Source organism: Podarcis vaucheri, assembly GCF_965113315.1.
Source record: "Podarcis vaucheri genome assembly, chromosome: 12".
Taxonomy (NCBI): Eukaryota; Metazoa; Chordata; class Lepidosauria; order Squamata; family Lacertidae; genus Podarcis; species Podarcis vaucheri.
Genome location: NC_138750.1, coordinates 35,871,436 through 35,889,866, shown reverse-complemented (window position 1 = coordinate 35,889,866; position 18,431 = coordinate 35,871,436). Strand labels below are relative to the sequence as shown.

The 18,431-nt window shown below is 40.6% G+C and overlaps 1 protein-coding gene across 6 annotated transcripts in view; it reads left to right on the top strand.

Annotated features, from left to right (window-relative positions):
• Positions 1-18,431, top strand: part of DYNC1I1 (dynein cytoplasmic 1 intermediate chain 1) — a 228,944-nt gene that overhangs the window by 150,083 nt on the left and 60,430 nt on the right. For all 6 annotated transcript variants that reach the window (XM_082193927.1, XM_082193928.1, XM_082193929.1 and 3 more), the window contains one exon: positions 15,849-15,995. In XM_082193927.1, the coding sequence (XP_082050053.1) occupies positions 15,849-15,995 (147 nt within the window). The remainder of the gene's footprint in view (positions 1-15,848; positions 15,996-18,431) is intronic.

Here is an 18,431-nt window from a genome sequence, read left to right as displayed (position 1 = left end):
TCTGGTTGTGAATTTCTTCCACCCCCCAAAATGCCCTGAGTGATATGTCTCTGGATACTTGGCCTTGTTCAGATGTTCTCCATGTGTTTCTAAATTGTGACGAATAAATGTCACAATGGTTTTCAAGCATTCAGATCTCCGATGCAAGCTAACGTTTTGAATCTCAACACATACTCTTACTATAGGCAGGGTTTAGCTTTTGGTTCCCAGGTGTGGGTGTGGGTGCGCCCAGGTATTGTGGTTAGAGTGTTGAATTCCAGGTTCAAATCCCCATTCACCATTGGCACTCATTGACCCTGGGCAGTCAGTCTCTTGGCTTAACTTACCTTGCAGGGTTGTGGTTAGGATATCATGGGTAGAGAACAGTGTATGCTTCATTGATCATCTTGGAGTAAAGTTGAGACACCTATGCAATAAAAGTGGAGTACAGTGGAACCTTGGTTCTCAAAGGCCTTGGTCCTCAAACAACTTGGAACCCAAACACCGCAAACCTGGAAGTAAGTGTTCTGGTTTGCCAACTGTTTTCAGAAGCCGAACGTGCTCTGTTTTAAGAGAGAGCCAGTGTGGCGTAGTGGTTAAGAGCGGTAGTCTCGTAATCTGGGGAACTGGATTTGTGTCTCCGCTCCTCCACATGCAGCTGCTGGGTGACCTTGGGCCAGTCACACTTCTTTGACGTCTCTCAGCCCCACTCACCTCACAGAGTGTTTGTTGTGGGGGAGGAAGGGAAAGGAGAATGTTAGCCGCTTTGAGACTCCTGAAGGGGAGTGAAAGGTGGGATATCAAATCCAAACTCTTCTTCTTCTTCTTCTTAAGTATTACGCTTCCAATTGGAGTGTTACACTGAGGTCTGTTGGTTTTTGCTATTTATTTTGCGTTTTTGTTTTTGCGGCTCTTTTTGTTTTGTTTTTGTGACTGTGTGTGAACCAGTTCAGCTACTGATTGATTGATTGTGTGATTGCAGTACATTGTTTATTGCTTTCATTTATGGATCAGTGGTCTCATTAGATAGTAAAATTCCTGTTAAATTGCTGTTTTAGGGGTTGTTTTTAAAAGTCTGGAATAGATTAATCCATTTTGCATTACTTTCTATGGGAAAGCGTGCCTTGGTTTTGGAATGCTTTGGTTTTGGAATGGACTTCCGGAACGGACTAAGTTTTAGAACCAAGGTACCATTGTAATAAAAAATAACCCAGAATGCCACTGAGAATATGAAGGGTCTCTCTCCCACACAGTCTAGGCCAAAATGTTAGCATTGCACATAGAATTGCAATAGTACATCCTTCCTGCATCACTCTGTTAGCATCAAAAAGTCTTGGTTTTGTGAGACAAATGTACACCAAGGCTACTTCCCATATCAACATTGCCCCAGCTCCAAGTGCGGAGGGCAGCGGCATGGGCTCCTTTGCTAACATGAAACATCCAAAAGGAATGAAACACACTCCATTGGCTTAGGGTAATGTCCAAGAGGCAGACTGAGTCATCATTAATCCCCAAACAGCTGGAATGCAGGGGTGTGGCAAGGAGGTATGGAGATTCCAAAGCAGTTTAAGCACTCCTAAAATATCTTATTAGAACCTGAGCACAGGGCAGTGTTCTTCATTGGGACTACTTCCTCCCCAGGGATTTGGTGGGGGAGGGGGATTTGATCCTGTTTCCATAAAGTTCCTGGCATAAAGTTGTATTTTATTTATTTATTTCATAAGAGAGAGAGAGCGAGAGAGAGAGAGAGAGATACACCACTTGGTTGTAAGGGGGGAACCCTCAAAGCAGATTGCAACATGCAAATAATGGTGAAAATAACCCCATTATATTGGGGCAGTTGCTCACAAAAATGTAGGCTTTAAGGTTACAAAAATAGGCATATTAGGAAAAAATATGCTGATGAATTTTAAGGAGAGTTTTAAAAACATACCACAAATTACCGTGAAAATGTGGAAAACTGAATTTAAGACTGGAAAAATGAGGAACCGAGAGGAAAGTGAAATTGACACATCCGAACGTCACTATGAATCCTCCCCCCCCCCGCCCATGTCTATTTCACACCCGCAAAGAAACCTGACATTAGTATAACAAAGAACTTGCTGCAGCAATTTTTGTCTCTTCTTCCAACACTGTCCGTGATAAGCATTTCTTGGCTTGCCTTTTTGTAGCACAATTTCCCTTTTAGCTTGGTCTGAATTCTAGGCAATGGCTTTACCTTATGTGAGATGCCTCTGTGGGAGTCCTCGGTAAACAGTGGAGCATCACACTGCGTTATCTGGCACGAGATGGAGAACAGTTACTGCTTTGAAATGTGCTAGCGTCTCCAAAAGCCAAGGGATCCATCACTAAAAGCCTGGCTCCAACTGTCCCTTACTCTGGGTCTAAAATCAACAGCCTCCCACCCACTGACCCCACAGCAGGATGACTGGCAACCTACTTCCCCCAAAAAAGAATCTTTGTATGAGAACAACATTAATTTAATGATGATTAATATCCCATACATTCTGCAAAGTGAAGCTAAAAGCATTCAATCACTGGTTGAAGTATTGAAATTTTCCCTGGAAGATTGATCACAGAGGGGCAGTGACCTTTTAAGAAATTAACAAAGGGGAAAGCATATGGATTCACCGCATGAACTCAGAAAATAGGAATGAATTAGCTCCGTGCAGTATAAAGACACTGCGTATACCTTAAATCTACCTATCACAATAACACAATTTCATTATTAACATTTTTTATTTCTAAAGCACCTCCTGTCGGCGGATTTGGGTGATCAGGTTGAGCCTTTAGCAGTAAAATACACAAGCACAGCTTCTTATACCTCACAATAATATGCTTTTTTAAATAAAATAATAAAAAGACCAGTTATAGTTATCTAAGCTGACTAAACTATTGGCTGAGGTTCCAAGGTAATAAGTCTCAGCAATTAATATTTGAGATATAGTACAAAAATGTAATAATGGCGCCAATCCAGAGGTGCCCAGGTAGCTGAATGTACATTGCTGTACCATATGACATATCTGCACAGGGCAGATAACCTGTCCTGTTAGCTTTGGCACCTCTGATTTCCCATGAGGAAGGGGATACTAGTCTTATAGCCCTCCTGTTGAACTACAACTCCCATCAGACCCAGATAGCACGGCTAGTGGCAAAGGATGATGGGAATTGTAGTTCAACATCTGCAGGACCATAAATTAGTGAATCCTGCTATGAGGGGTAATAGGCTGTCTCAAATCTGCCCAACCTGCCCTAAACAGGTGATTGGAGCTATTAGAGCTGACAGTGTCAATCGTCTGTTGGACACTGCACCTGAGAACATAAATTTTCATAGTCCAGTAGGGGTGACATTTGGAGCCTCTGCCCCCAGCTAGCACCCTTTGGGGAAAGAGCCTGTCAAGAGCCCCTCCCAAAGCAAATGACCGTATTTTTCGCCCTATAAGACACACTTTTTCCCCTCCAAAAATGAAGGGGAAATGTGTGTGCGTCCTATGGGGCGAATGCAGGCTTTCGCTGAAGCCTGGAGAGCGAGAGGGGTTGGTGCGCACCGACCCCTCTTGCTCTCCAGGCTTCAGGAGAGCCCCGTCGCCAGCCCCGCAAACTCGGGGGACAGCGGGAGAGGCGCAGCGCGCCTTTCGCACTGTCCCCCGACTTGGCTAGAAGGCTGGCGGGGGGAGAAGCCTGCTCCTCCCCGTAGCCAGCCCCGCAAACTCGGGGGACAGCGGGAGAAGGCTGGCGGAGGTCTTTCCCCTCCTCCAGCCCCGCAAGCTCCCAGAGCGATGCCAAAGCTGCACACAGCTTCCACATGGCTCTGGGTCCCATTCTGGGGGCTGGGGGAGGGGGAAGCTCCGCTTTCCCCTCCTCCAGCCCCGCAAGCTCCCAGAGCGATGGCAAAGCTGCCAACGCCTGAGCTTCCCCAGCCCCGCGCCTGGGGGGGGGATAAATTTTTTTCCTTTATTTCCCCCCCCCCAAAAAATTAGGTGCGTCCTATGGGCCGGTGCTTCCTATAGGGCGAAAAATACGGTATGACAGTGAGTAAATGAATGCAGCAGCCCAGATCAAACAGTGCAGTGCACAGTCTTGAATAGAAACTTTCTGAGTGCTAGTGAAAACAGACGTCCTGTTAATCAAATTAGGTTGAAACATGTAAGGGTATTACAGTGGTACCTTGGGTTAAGAACTTAATTCGTTCCGGAGGTCCGTTCTTAACCCGAAACTGTTCTTAACCTGAAGCACCGCTTTAGCTAATGGGGCCTCCCACTGCCGCCGTGCGATTTCTGTTCTCATCCTGAGGTAAAGTTCTCAACCTGAGGTACTATTTCTGGGTTAGTAGAGTCTGTAACCTGAAGCGTCTGTAACCTGAGGTACCACTGCACATTAAGCTCACGTGCAACAAAGGCATCAGACACTGTTGATGCAGTGTAAAAATAATAATAATCCACTTCTGGTGGCAGTAGTCAGTGTATGTGGGTGTGCATTGAGTGACAGATGGTAAGGCACTTCTGTGTCTATCCAGCGTAGGCCTTGCACTGTAGTGGTTGAATGTGGAAAGAACTCAGATCTATATCCACATCCAAATGTTGGCTAGCATGCCCATACGCACCAACATGTACATAAGGCAGAACTTTTGAAAGGTTTGGGAGAGGGGTTGGGCTCAAGATCCTATGTCCATCCCAAGAAGCCTCACATTTTTTCTGCAAAATTGGGGGGACCTCCAGTAAGCAGGAAACTCTTGCCGACACATTTTGCCTCGTTTTCCCACCCGCAGGACTCCCTGTTTTAAAGCAGGAAGAGTGATCATAAATATAAGGTTTGCACACACACACACATCCACATCCCACACACGTATAGTCTTAAAATTATATTCAAAAGGAGTTTAGATGGGGAAAGTGTGTGGGCAAGAGTTAAAATCAAAACAGTGAAGGGAGGAAATGGCAAACAAATGTACCATTAGGAAAGTAAGAATGCTTTTTGTTCAAAAGGGAGGCGGGGAATCCTTCCTATTGAAACAATCAAAATATTTTCTTTATCCATAAAATAATATTTATTAAGCCTGGATTAAGATCCATCCTGAATTCATTTTGACAGCTCGTATAACAAATTTGTTTAGTATTTTTGTGGTTAAGACTTCTCCTTTGCACTGCAGTTTCTTATTGTTCATGGACACATAGCAAATGGCTAAGGATTTTATAATGGAGAACATGGTTAACATTTGCTCTCATGTGTTTGAAATGTGACTCTGGACGGCTGGAAAGAGAAATATTTTGAATTAAGTCACCCATAAGCTAAGGATTTGTAACAAACCTTTGTCCTGAGAGCCGCTTTAATTTACTCTGAGGTCTCTGCTGTTTTCAGCTCAGTCTAGGGCCTGCCCTACTGTTAGTTAAAGGGAGGCAGCTGATTCAGGTGGCAGATGCCAGGCTGCTGCAGCAGAACCCACAACACTTGCCTGCTGCCCTCAGGTATGGTGGAGGAAGGATGTCATTCCATCACTATGGTTGAAGTAAGATTCAGCTGCCAGTCTGTAATGTACAGATTCAGCTGCCAGTGTGATGTACAGGTAAAGTAGCACTCTAAGATCTCAGTTTTAGGCCATGATCCAGATAACCTGCTGTGCATATGCTTGCAGGCTTTGACATATGGCATGGCTGTCTTCTACAATGTAAGCAGCATATCTTGCAAAAATCTGAGGAAAACCAAGCCACATCTGCAATTATATCTCTTAATTGTGGCCACATTTATTATTTAGTTGGTGGGGGGTGGGATAGGAAGAAAAAAATTATGTAGGAAAGCACTTGCAGTTATTTACATTTACTTTTATGTAATATCGGCTGGTGAAACTGTCATTCTGTTTTATTATTTCCTTATTTATTTTGCATAATTTAATAAATAATAACATGTTCTCAGAGCAATGAAATATTCCCAAAGCTGAGAATGATATATCGCATGATAATGTCAGTAAAAACACCTGAACAAGGTTTTCAAGGCCTTTTTAGTCAAAGATGTTATTTTTATTCCAGTCAATACCGATAATAAGCAATCTTTTCTGCTTCAGAAACTGGCAAAAAAGATATTTCTAAGCTTGTCTAGAATGGGAAAAAGCCTAGAATAAAATATAAAATACTTACAGATTCAAAAGATAGAGAAGGCTTTTCCCTTCCAGACTTGAAATTATACTACGAAGCAGCTTGCATCACGTGGATTCGGGATTGGATTAAATTAGAAAGAGATGAAATACTGGATTTGGAAGGACATGATAATAGATTTGGTTGGCATTCATATTTATGGTACGGGAAAGATAAAAAAACATAAAGGTTTTCATAATCATATAATAAGAAAAGCACTTATAAAAGTTTGGAATAAATATAAAGACTTTCTAGAACCAAGAACTCCATGTTGGCTCTCGCCGGTGGAAGCATTATTATTAAAACCGCTTAGTAAGGGAGGAAATTGGCCGATGTATATAGAATTATTAATAGAGGCGGGAAGAGGATTAAGGCTGAAAGGATATGAGGAATTGAAGACCTTTTTACAAAGCTGGTTATATCATAGACAATTAAATGAACAGTTTAAGGAAGACATTAAGAAAGGTTTCAGTTATACAGCTTCAAACTTTCAAAAAGAGATAGTAAAGAGTGACACGAAATTACTTTTAAAAAGTACACTCTTCTACTTTATGGGGAAACATTAGATGAAATGGTAAAGTCAGCACAAATAAAGTGGGCTCAGGATTTAGGTCATAATATACAATTGGGAAAAGATGTGGAAGGTGAATCTAAAATTTACATATTGTATCTTACTGAAAGAATTATATGAAAATGATGTATAGATGGTATATAACACCAGAGAAAGTGGTCAAAATGTATAAAAAAGGATCAAAAACTTGTTGGAAATGTAAAGAAAACGATGGTACATTCTATCATATGTGGTGGGAATGCAAAAACATTAGAAATTATTGGGAAATGATATATAATTAATTGAAAAAAATGTTTAAAAAGACTTTTGTTAAGAAACCAGAAGCATTCCGCCTAGGAATTTTAGACCAAGATGTAAAAAAAGAAAATTGGAAATTATTTATGTATGCAACAACAGCAGCAAGAATTATATTAGCACAAACTTGGAAGACAGAAGAAATACCAACGAAAGAACAATGGCAAGGGAAACTTATGGAATATGCAGAACTGGCAAAACTAACAGAAAAATTACATGAAAAGGACAACAAAGACTTCAAAGGAGAATGGGAACCATTTACAACATATATGAAGAGGCAACATAAAGAAATGGACTCATTGGCAGGGTTTGAGTAAACAATCACAACTCTATACAACAAAAAATAAGACTATATGTATTGGGAAAATTTTGGGGAAACAATACGCATGGTGAACAATATGGAAATAAAACAAAAGAGGAGTATGAGGGAAGTCCCGGGGAGTAGCGTGGAAATATGAAAAATTGTTAAAGATATATTGTTAGAAGTATACATGGAAAAACCAATTATTATTTTTTTAAAGGCCTTTTTAGTCAGACCAAGTTCCTTGATTTGGTGGGTTTCTTGTTGCGGGTGGTTCCTCAATCCTGGGGCTATAACGGAAAAAGACCTCAGTTGTTGCTCCTCATTTTACAGTAGTAGGCGGCAGCACTCACAAGTTGTCTGTCATTAGTGGATCTCTGTGTATGGGAAGGTACATATGGTTCTGTTTATGATATTCTGTGTTTACTTTTCTCCGTATTCTTTCTTCTTTCCAAAATTTAATAAGAATAAAATTAAAAAATAGCCCTAATCTGCTTGAACCCACCATTACCAGACCCTGGAACTTTCTAGAACTAGGTTTTCTTTTAGGGCGAGAGTGCTGTAATATACATTAGTGCTGACTTTTCAACTACGTTTATTGCCCCTTCTCAAACGAAGTGGTCTGAGCAACTGGCATATCTGGGTTTTCTGCTACACCTCTACTTATCTCCCAAACTAGCAACATAGCTCAGTGCAATGTTCAATTAATTTTAGATTATTTCTAATTACCCACTGACACGACTTGTAAATGATACATTAGTGGAAGGGATGGCTTTGGGCAAATATAATAGTCTGTCAGTCTTCCCCAGAAGCTATAATTAAATCAAAAGATAAGAAGAGATTACTGTAATTATTTTGACAGTGAACTGATAGAAGTGTGCCCAAGTGACACAGATTGAAGAGCACCAAATGTCAATTGCTTAGAAACAATTAGGGTAAAGCACGAAATGTAAACATGTGCTTATCTATCCTTAGATCTCCTCTGGGCTACTTGCTAAAATTGCCCCGATCATTGATGAGGTCTTAAGGTTCAACCAAACTCTGCACAGAAGAGGATTCTGATGACTGTGGTGGTTGCACATGATTTGTAAAGTCGTTGGTCTTGTAGTTTGGGTACCACCAATGTCCAGTTCAGTTCTCAAAGAAGATTAGAGCAACAGCAACAGGTTTTAAAGAAAATGCATTCAGACATCAGAATGCAACATTTTTTCCTTATAATAAATGAAAGATGCAAAGCATATATGGTTCTGCTTTTGAAGACAGAAAGTACTCAGAAAGCTTTTGAATTACATATTACTCTTAGGTCCACATTGTGGTGTATTTATACTGTATTTCTTTAGCTGTTTATTCTGCAAGATGAAAAGTTCTTGTGTAAATCAGAAGCTTGCTTACCCCTACACCACAAGACTTTGATCAAATTAAATATATCCCATAACCTTATTTCTGTTTTCTGGACATACCCCAGCCTTAATGTTTGGATTGCCAAGGCTTTCCTCCTCTGCTTAATCCCTGCTATGCTTCCAGGGTCGCGGTTTGAGAAGTCACATATCCTATTGATAATACCCATGTTGAATATCAAAAAGAAATAGGGTGACAGAGAACAGGGTACCACTGGCTGCCAAAAGTGGCAGATGAGAGACCCAGAGTAGCAGGTTTGCAAGATGGCCTATCAGACAATAGCTAAATTTGGACAGCATGATAAACCATTGTTTATTGTGATGGAAATAACCCTAGTTGAGTCTTGGCTTGTGTGCTCCCCCTCCCCCCCACTTTTTGATGACAAGGAGTTCTGAAGCCTTTGCTTCCATTTTTTTATTAACCACAGTTTGTCATCCCTTCTGAACCCAGCAAACTATGGTTGATCTTTACCGTTACAAAAAAAAAAGTCCTGTTCAAATTGTGTGTTTAAAAACTCTATTGGCTTATTCCAATAGAGAGTTAAGAGTAACCACAGTTTAGGATTTGGACATAATGCTAAACTGATTTACTGAAAGCTTCCAATCTTCACCTCACAGCTGTACTGGGTGTGTTTTTGCCCCAGGCTTTCCTAGGCTTGTTCCTATCCCTCTGGAGCCACAGTTTACCATTACATCTGAACAGAGACAATGTGTGGCACGATTGTAAGCATGTTTGCTTAGAAGTAACTCCCACTGAATTACTCCCTACTAAATGTGCAAAGTGTGAGGAAGAAGTATTCCTATGTCTTTTTACTCACCAGTTATTTCCTACACTATTTATGCATCTTATGTGATAAATAAACCAGGAATTCCATCAAAAGCCCTCATATTTGAGGTCAGCAGAAACTACACAGGATTTTCGTATGACTTTACTTTCTGTGAGAAATGAAAAATAAAAGTGTTGAGAAAGGAAATGTAAAACCTGACTTAAGAGCCTTTTGTTTGAGTTTGGTTATGGACACTTTGTGAATTATTACAGACAATTCATTTTGACTTATCACACCGAGTTTCTTGACTTGGAAGAACCCCAAACACAACTGAGTTAACATAGGGATTGAGTTACCACTTACTTAAAAAGGAGGGTGGTCTCACCAGGGCAGAATGGAGTTCATTAACAGGCTGAGGCACTTTCTTTGTAGCTACCTGTGTTGTACTTAACCCTTTTAACATCAGACGTTTAGTTCAATCAAATACTTTTTGACAAAAATGAAAAGTGAGAATTCTCACATTGGATTTCTGACCTTGGATAAAAAGAAAATGATATTTATTGCTATTTATTATTATTTTTAATAGGATCCAAGTTCAAAGCTGTATGGCTTACTATAAATTAACTGTGGTGAAGCAGGGCATTTAATCTAATTCTTTGTGCTCTCCATTTTTCATTTTCTTTTCTTTTTTACAAAGGAAAGTTGCTTGTTTGAAGCATTTTGTGTACTGACTAGGGCTAGATTTACGCTATCCTTTCAATCAGTATGATACCACTTGAAACAGTTATGTCTTTTCCAAAAGAATTGTTAGGAGATTCCCATTCCTTTTACAGAGCTACAGTTCCCAGGGAAGAGGCTTTGATTGCTAAATCACTTTGGGAATTGTAGCTCTCCTAACAACTCTCAGCTCTCTTAACAAAAAATTATAGCTCCCAGAATTCTTTGGTGGAAGTCATGACTATTTAAAGTGCTGTCATAGTGCCTTAAAAGCATGGTGTGAATGCTACCTAGTAGACTTTAGACTGCAATGTGTGGAATGAAGAGAAGGAGGGAATTGTGGAAGCTGTTTTACGTGACCCATAGTGTTCTTCAGTTTAAATTTGTGGTTTTAAATCATGTCAGGGCTCCTTTGAGATGTGCCTGGTATGGAATTGTGTGATTCAAAACAAAGTTGTATCTTTACAGTGATGTTTCTGGAATTTATTATGCAGAATGCTGAAATACTTTCTGTTTGGTTCCATATGGTTGTCATCAAAACTCAGTTCACTTTATTTCTTACTGGGTGCTTCCAGACTGTTGCCATTTGGAGGTGGGATTCAATTACATACCGGCAAATTGAGGTAGCATAATTGAAGTTGATTTTGAGCTCTTGAGCAACAAAGCCAACTCCCATAGGACTTCTTACAGTAAGAAAAGTGATAGGAAAATGCAGTAGAAAGTGTGGGATGACACTGATATGACACAACATCATATAACAAATAAGGATGAATGCTTAATAAACAGGTTGCTTGGAAAGAGACCATTGATGGATCTTTGTATTCATCAATACAAGTAAGTTGGTTATCAGGTTATAAGGTTTGAACTCACTGGCCTGTAACATTGGTGCAGTCCCATAGAGATAAATTAAATAATGCACACATAAAGGTTGTGATTTTGTCTTTTAAGTGTCTCAGAAAATAAACTGCTGGGTTGAGTTGCTGAAGTAAGCCATAAAGCTACGCAACACAATGTAGCTCTTTGAATTATTAAATTGTGTTACGTAACTTTGTGGCCTGCTTAAGCAGCTCAACCCAGCAGATTTAGGGGCACAGAGAGCAATGTCATTCCACCAGTTCACCCTTTGCATGACGCGGTTTAGGATGCAGGCCTTCCATTTTGAGCAAGGCTGTATGTAAAGAAAATGGCTTCTCTTTAGAAAATGCAGCCACTGGGATTTGACACTCGCCGCAGCAGAGATTCAGCGCTTGTGCATGCTGCTGCTGCTGCTGCTGTGTACCTGCATTATAAACTCCCTCCCAAAGTCTCTGGATTTCCTGACGCACCATTCTGCTCCTTTCAAGGACTTAGTACTTTTTCAATAAAAATAAATAAATTCAATTTGTGGCTCTATTTCAAGTCAGTTGGTTTGATGGTATAAGTAGAGCGGTACCAGTTTTGGATTTAGAGAGCTGTGTGGCTAAGTCTCTTTTCATGTGGTTGCCTGAGACATTCTTAGAAACCCCAAACATTTTTGAAGATCCTCAACTGGAGACATTCACAATTCTCCCCTCCCTTTTTACCATTAATCCTTCATGTTTTAACAAGCACTGAAGTTAAGGCAGCCTACACTCTTTCCTGTCAAATCGCCCTCCTTCCCTATATCATTTCTCTTGAATAAAGCAATCTGCTCCCTGTAGTCCATACTCTTGTAAATCAAAGGGATAGATGTCAACACATGCCATATGGAAATATAAACTTCCTTTTTTTAATTAAATGGGATTTTGACATTTGGTTTGAAGTGTTTGTTTTTTTTCTTCCAAAAAACCCCCCTCCTATGCAAAAGGCTATCAACTGTTTTTATTTTTAGTTAAAGTTAATCCCCCCCCCCCCCGATACCGCAAATAATTTCCAGCTCCAAAATCTTTCCAGTATCCTTCCATAGCTCTTACGTAGAAGATAAGATAGCAAGTATTAAAAGCTGTCCACATCTGGAAGAATTCTCATTTCTGAAAAGACATGATTGTAAATATGCTGCCTTATATTGAAATAAACTTCTGATGCCTTTCTTTCTGACATGTTTGCTGTTTAAATTACGGAAAACTTTTTATTTTCTCCTTATTTAGCATATGACAGTACTGTCATCCTATTATGCAATGGTAACCCAGAGAAGTCTGAAACAAATGGAAACTGCTTTGTTTTGTCTTTTGTTTTCTTTTTGTTGCAAAATTAGGATAAGATTAGGGACCTTATCAGTATTATCCTTACTTTCATCCCACAGGATCTTGAAGACATTGTTAAGGTGAACAAACTTGCAAGAACTGACATGCTGGGGTCAAATAAAGCTCCATACAGGGCAATTGTAGCTCTTTATCTGAGCCAAGACATTTGAGAGAGTGGGAATAATTTCTCTCTTTAGCCGTTATGATTTTATAAGCCTCTGTCAATGCCCACTTTATAACTCTAAGCTATAATGCATGCTATTTCCTTATCTGCTGATGTCCACTGGGCTACTGTTGTCAGAAGATAATGCTTTGTTCCATTTGGTAAAGACTAAGGAGGAAATATGCTGGTACTTTGAATCAAGCAGAGCTGTTGGTTTTTTTTTATCAGTATCCAGAAAATCTGGTCCTAGATGGTTGTACCCAAGGAAATTGTCCTGTTAGAACAAGGATTTTCTCATGCACAACAGCACTTCCTCCCCCTCTTCCTTCGTGCCCCTCCAAATTTATTATGGGAGTTCTCCCAAACCCCTGGAGCAAATTTGAGGTGGGGACAAGGAAAAGGGAGAGAAAGGGAGACCTGTTACACAAGTGAAAGTCCTTCAGTGAAAGTCCAGTTGGTGGCTACAACCCACTAACTGGATTCAGCAGTTTAGTTCTATTAAGGCCAGTTTCCTAGTTCTGACCCCCCCCCCCTTGTTTCCAAGGAAATCTAGTTCTGGAAATTGGATTCAAAATACAATTATATGGGGCCCTTTTCAACTGTCTGAAATGGGCCCTAAGAATAGGGTTGCTGTACGTCCAGAATTTTCTGGACATATCGGAAAACTGCAGCCGAAAGCAGTGTTCTAGAGGAAATTGACGAAATGTCCGGGGAAATCAACAAGTTTTCTGTCTGGATTTTCACTTTTTGAAATATGGCAACCCTACCCCAACAGGACTAAAACGAGATGCTTCTAGGTGCCTTTAAAACCCCGTGGTGCCATTAAGAGTGCAAACAGACCTACAGGCCACTATGTCTTCTGCACACATGGCCTAAATCACGGAACAGCACTGGCCACGTGTGTTTCTTTAATATGGAGGTGCCTGGTGTTTGCTTTGTCAGAAGCTGAAAATACTTCTAAACTCTTCGCATTTCCAGTGCCCACAAATGAAATATTGTTTCGCAGCCCACAGAATGCCCCAGGGAGTGACATTTCTGAAGAAGACACTTCACCAAATGCAAATCTAAATCTCATATTAGAGTAATATTTATTTAGCACTCTCCTCCAGATGGGTCCAGGCAATGGCTGGCAGAAAGCCATCCTGATACATGAACACCAGTATGCGCAGCCAGTTCACACTTCCCATGTGCACATCAGATGTGGGTCCTGAGGTCAGGCTTCCCAACCAAGATAATGTAAATTACTATCTGTTGCAAGCATATCCATCTGCGGTTAAAGGGATGTGCCATCACTAATCCAAATCTGGCCTGCATTAATTCTTCAAAATAAAAAACAGCCTTACCAGGCACAAATGAACATTTTTAGATCTGTATGTACTGCACACAGTAAAGGCAGAGCAAAAATGAGACATGAGGACACAGTGCTGGATGAGACTAAAAGTTCATCTCATCCAAATTTCTGCTCCATTGGTGGCTAGCTTGAAGCCTCTGGGATGCTTAGCACATCCCCTCAAATGAAAGATAAAGGAATATACTTTTTATTTAGAACCAGTGTGGCATAGTTCAGACCAGGGTTCAAATCTCCACTCAGCCATGAAGTTCCCTGAGTTACCGTGGGTCACCATCTCTCAGCCTAATCTACCTCAGGGGGTTGTTGTTGTTGTTTAGGATATGATGTACAGGGCAGAACCTTGAGTTTCTCTGAGGAAAGTTAGAATATATAATAAATAATTTGGGCTATTCTGCACTGTGAAAAAGTACACAAAATTTTATTGACTTTCCAGAAGAATATAATCCTAGCAGATCACACTGTCCTGCAACCACTTCTGATTATTGCAGATCACACCACAAATACATGGTCTCTTTCCTCTTCAAGACATTGGTTGTAGTCGTTGCCTTATTAAATAAAGAACCTCTTCCAGTGTAAAGGAACCCATATGTTTTGTACATCTTCCCTTTATTCCGAGTTCCATAAATGTGGAGCTCTTGTTGAATGCTGCAGATATGGTCTTCTAATTCAGCCGTGGAAACATTTCTACATTGGAGTGCTGTGTCGGCAGGATGCTGACATAAAACTGATGTACCATCTTGACAATTCCAAAAAGGGATGGACATATAATTTTAGGCAGATGCACCTTCTAAGTTCATTGGGGCCTGGAAGAGCATTACAGTGTAGACACACATTTGCCCCAGCCCTACACACTTTGTTGGATCAGGGCCCACAAGTCTTCAGTGTGTTTTCTCCTTCACATGGGAACAGTGCTGTAAAACAAGGGTGAAGAACCTTCAGATGTTGGAATACAGCTGCCATCATCCCTGAACCATTGGGCATGTTGGCTGGGGCTTATTGGAGTCCAGCAGCACCTGGTGATGCCCCAACCTGCTGTAAAGTTTTCCAAGAACTTCCCATAGCTCAGGAAAAGCAAAGCCTGAAACTATTCTCTGTAATCTTTAAGATAACTCTGTCAGTATCCAGGGCTATTTTTGTTATCAAAACATTAGTGCAACCTAACTGCCATTTCAGAGAGTGTGTTCAGCACTGCAGATATTGGCTTTAAAAATCTGCTGCTATTGTCATACAAGGTTTGTCATTAGTGATAAAGCATGTGGTTGTCTGATTAAAGGTTTGATATGAAATGATAATACATTGGACCTGGTCTTCAAGGGTTGTTGCAGCCTGTAGAAATGGAAGAGCAGCTCCACAGCTGCTGATTTTCAAGGGCTCTCTGTTCCTGTGCCACCTATCACAACGGGTATTTCTGCGGATAAACTTGTGGAAGAGGGCATCCTCTGAAAATTATGGAAACTACATTTTTTGGTGTTGCACTTGACCACTGATGAAACTGCAGTGCTTGGTGAGCAAGGTAGCAGGAAATAACAGCATCAGATAAGCGTATGAAACTTTTAGCAGAGTAAAGGGGAATTGGGGACATTTGATTAATATTTCAATTTTTAAAAAACACTTTAGCTTGTTTGAACACCTTAATCAGGTATTGGGAACCTGTTCCCCGATGTTGCTGGACTACAAATCCTATTTCCCTGGACCCCTCACCATATTTGCTGGGGCTGATGGGAGTTGGAGTCCGACAGCAAATGACTGGATACTGGTTCAACATTGCTGACCAAAAGGGTGGAAAGACTGATAAGAAAGTTAAATTCATGCATACAGATGCATGTGTGAAGCAGCCCTATATTTTGAAAGGTTTTTCAAAGAACAAGGCAGCAAAGGAGTATTTGTTTCAGAGTATTAATTCTAGGATTATTTTTCTAATAGAAACAAAAGAAAGAAAGAAAACCCTTCATTCTTCTGCCCCTTTTTGCTTTTTGTTCTAGTCTTCTGTGATGTCTGTCTGTTTCGCCCGCTTTCATCCAAACCTGGTTGTCGGAGGGACCTATTCTGGCCAAATCGTGCTGTGGGATAATCGGAGTCACAGGAGGACCCCAGTTCAGCGCACACCCCTTTCTGCAGCTGCTCACACGGTAAAGGATCAAACTCATTATCATTATTTCTAAGGACAAATATCAATAGCAGGATGTTGTAGTGTAATATTTTTGTACGCTAACTAAAATAATAATAATAAAGAGTTTGTAATTTTGAATAGTAAGTGACAGGGTAGACTATCAGGGCTACAAATTCCTTGCCCAGGCAGGGCCTGTGCCTTTAATTATGTCGCTCGGCTGGTTGTCTTGCGTACCCCTGCTCCCCATCTATGACCATTAGGACTGTCATTTTACCCTGAAGCAAGTCCAAGGGCAGTGGGTAAGTCAACCACTGTATGGAAAGGCCAGAAAGCGCTGCACCTTTCCTTGGTGCCTTGATGCAATTCAAGGGAAGAGTGCTTTTCCAGGATCTGGCAACCATGATTTTGAAGACAGATTCATTTGCAAATACAGTAACGTGCCCCTGAGTACCTGACAGAAGTTCCGATGTTATTCTGGTTGAATGGTCCTGCTCTGTTGAGAAATCTGTGATTTCACAATTGCGTCTTTGAGGAGGCTGTAATCAGTGTCCTGGAAAAAAGAGAGAACCTGATAATCCACTTCCACTTTAAAGGAGAACAGCAGTGACTGAGTCCTGCTAAATCGCTGAAGTCTAGAGCATCCCCTGAGGCAAAGAGGGTAAAGTTGCTGAGTTCTGGATTCATAAGGCAGACACTCAACCTTTTTGGATTCATTAATCCAGATTTCTGCTGAAATAAATATGGCCAAATTTCTGCTGAAATAAATATGAGAAGCTCGTCTCATACTTTCTTCATGCCACCCCTTTCTAAGAACAAACTGCAATTGTATTAAAATTGGGACATTCAAAGTTTCCTGCCTCATTTTTGCAGTCAGAAGCTTCTCCGTAAGCAGCTGTTTGCTCTGCCTGAGGGGGAGGGGGACACACACTTCCATATTGCTTCCTCCCATGAACCATATAACTGCATGGAGGGTGGTAATTTAGAGGGGAGGCTTAATCACCACTATCGGTAGTGTCACTTTCCCAATCAAACTAGTAGCCTCCCATCCAATGGCTGAATTTAGTTACAGAATAAAATAAAACCTGGATATCAGTCTTGATCACCATGTGTAATATGTAGCTTAGCCCTGTGAAAATGGGTATGTTGATACTATACCTTAAATTGCCTTTTAAAAGAAAAAAAAAGATCTCGGTGGGGTCGGGGGAGGATATAATCACCATAAAATATGACAAGTTATGATTATTTCACTGATCATTTTGCACGAATTGGACTACAAATGCCGGCAGATTGTGGGATGCAGTATAAACTGCACCGGCTTATTGTATGATTTTCTGTCAAAAATCATTAAAAACTCAACAGTTTTGAGTGCTCCACGGGGGAATGGACAGTAACAAAGCTTGCTATTTGTTAAAAATAATGAAATGCTGTGATCACCCAACAAATATCCCAGGGCTTTCAGGTCCAGATTGAATTAAACTGATTTTGGTCACTGCTGAATTCGAAAGTCATGATCTAAAAATTGTGACATCCGAGTGTAAAAGATGAATTGTGGTAGCAATGAGGTTAGCGTGCAGCCATTTATTTAAAAAAGGAATATATTGCTCCAAATTTCTGGCATCAGAACACTTGCCGTTCATGAGTAATGCACATCTTAGAGTTAGGTCAATTTAATAAATCCACTGATGGTGTTCCTTTGATGACTAGTCACCAAGCTACACTTGTAAACATTGTCATTTTAGGAAGATGACTTAGTAATATAGGAAGCTTGTGGAGACTATGCAGGTCACTCAAAATGTTTACCTAGTGTTGAAGAAACTGATTTCATCCCCCCCATCTATTAACACTTGTCAATTCCTGCTGACAAGTCTATACCTAGGACACAGGAAATGTGTGCACTAGAAATTACAACTGTTTCAGCTGGAACACAGAAGATGTATTTATAAGCATATGTTGTGTGCATATTACATGTCAAATTCAAACTACTACAAGGATCACATCAGATCATGGTTAGAGGAGTCTGCCATTCAGGATAAGCAGAAATTAAGACCTAGCTTTTATCATGTGTCCATCTTACATTTCAATTATACCAAGCTTTTAAATGACTCCGTAAACCTTGGGGCAGTTTTGGCATGATTCCAGTTGGGAGCAGAATGGATTGCTCATCTTACCTCCAGACCCACTTAACATCCACCAGTTGGACAAGATGTTTGCATATGGATTATGCAACTGCTTCCTGGGATTATTAGGGACTAACATTTCTGTAGTTTGGGTCTACACATGTTGGTCTTTATGTGCATAAGCCCTATGTAGTAATTATATTCAACGCATGAATTTCAGGTGACAGGATAGGTAGCAATGGTGGATTGAGTAAACTCTTTGTAGACTCACCTAAATTATTTGCGTAAAGAGAAAGAGTTCAAATATTGTTCTGTGTAAGCCACTTTCCCCATCCATT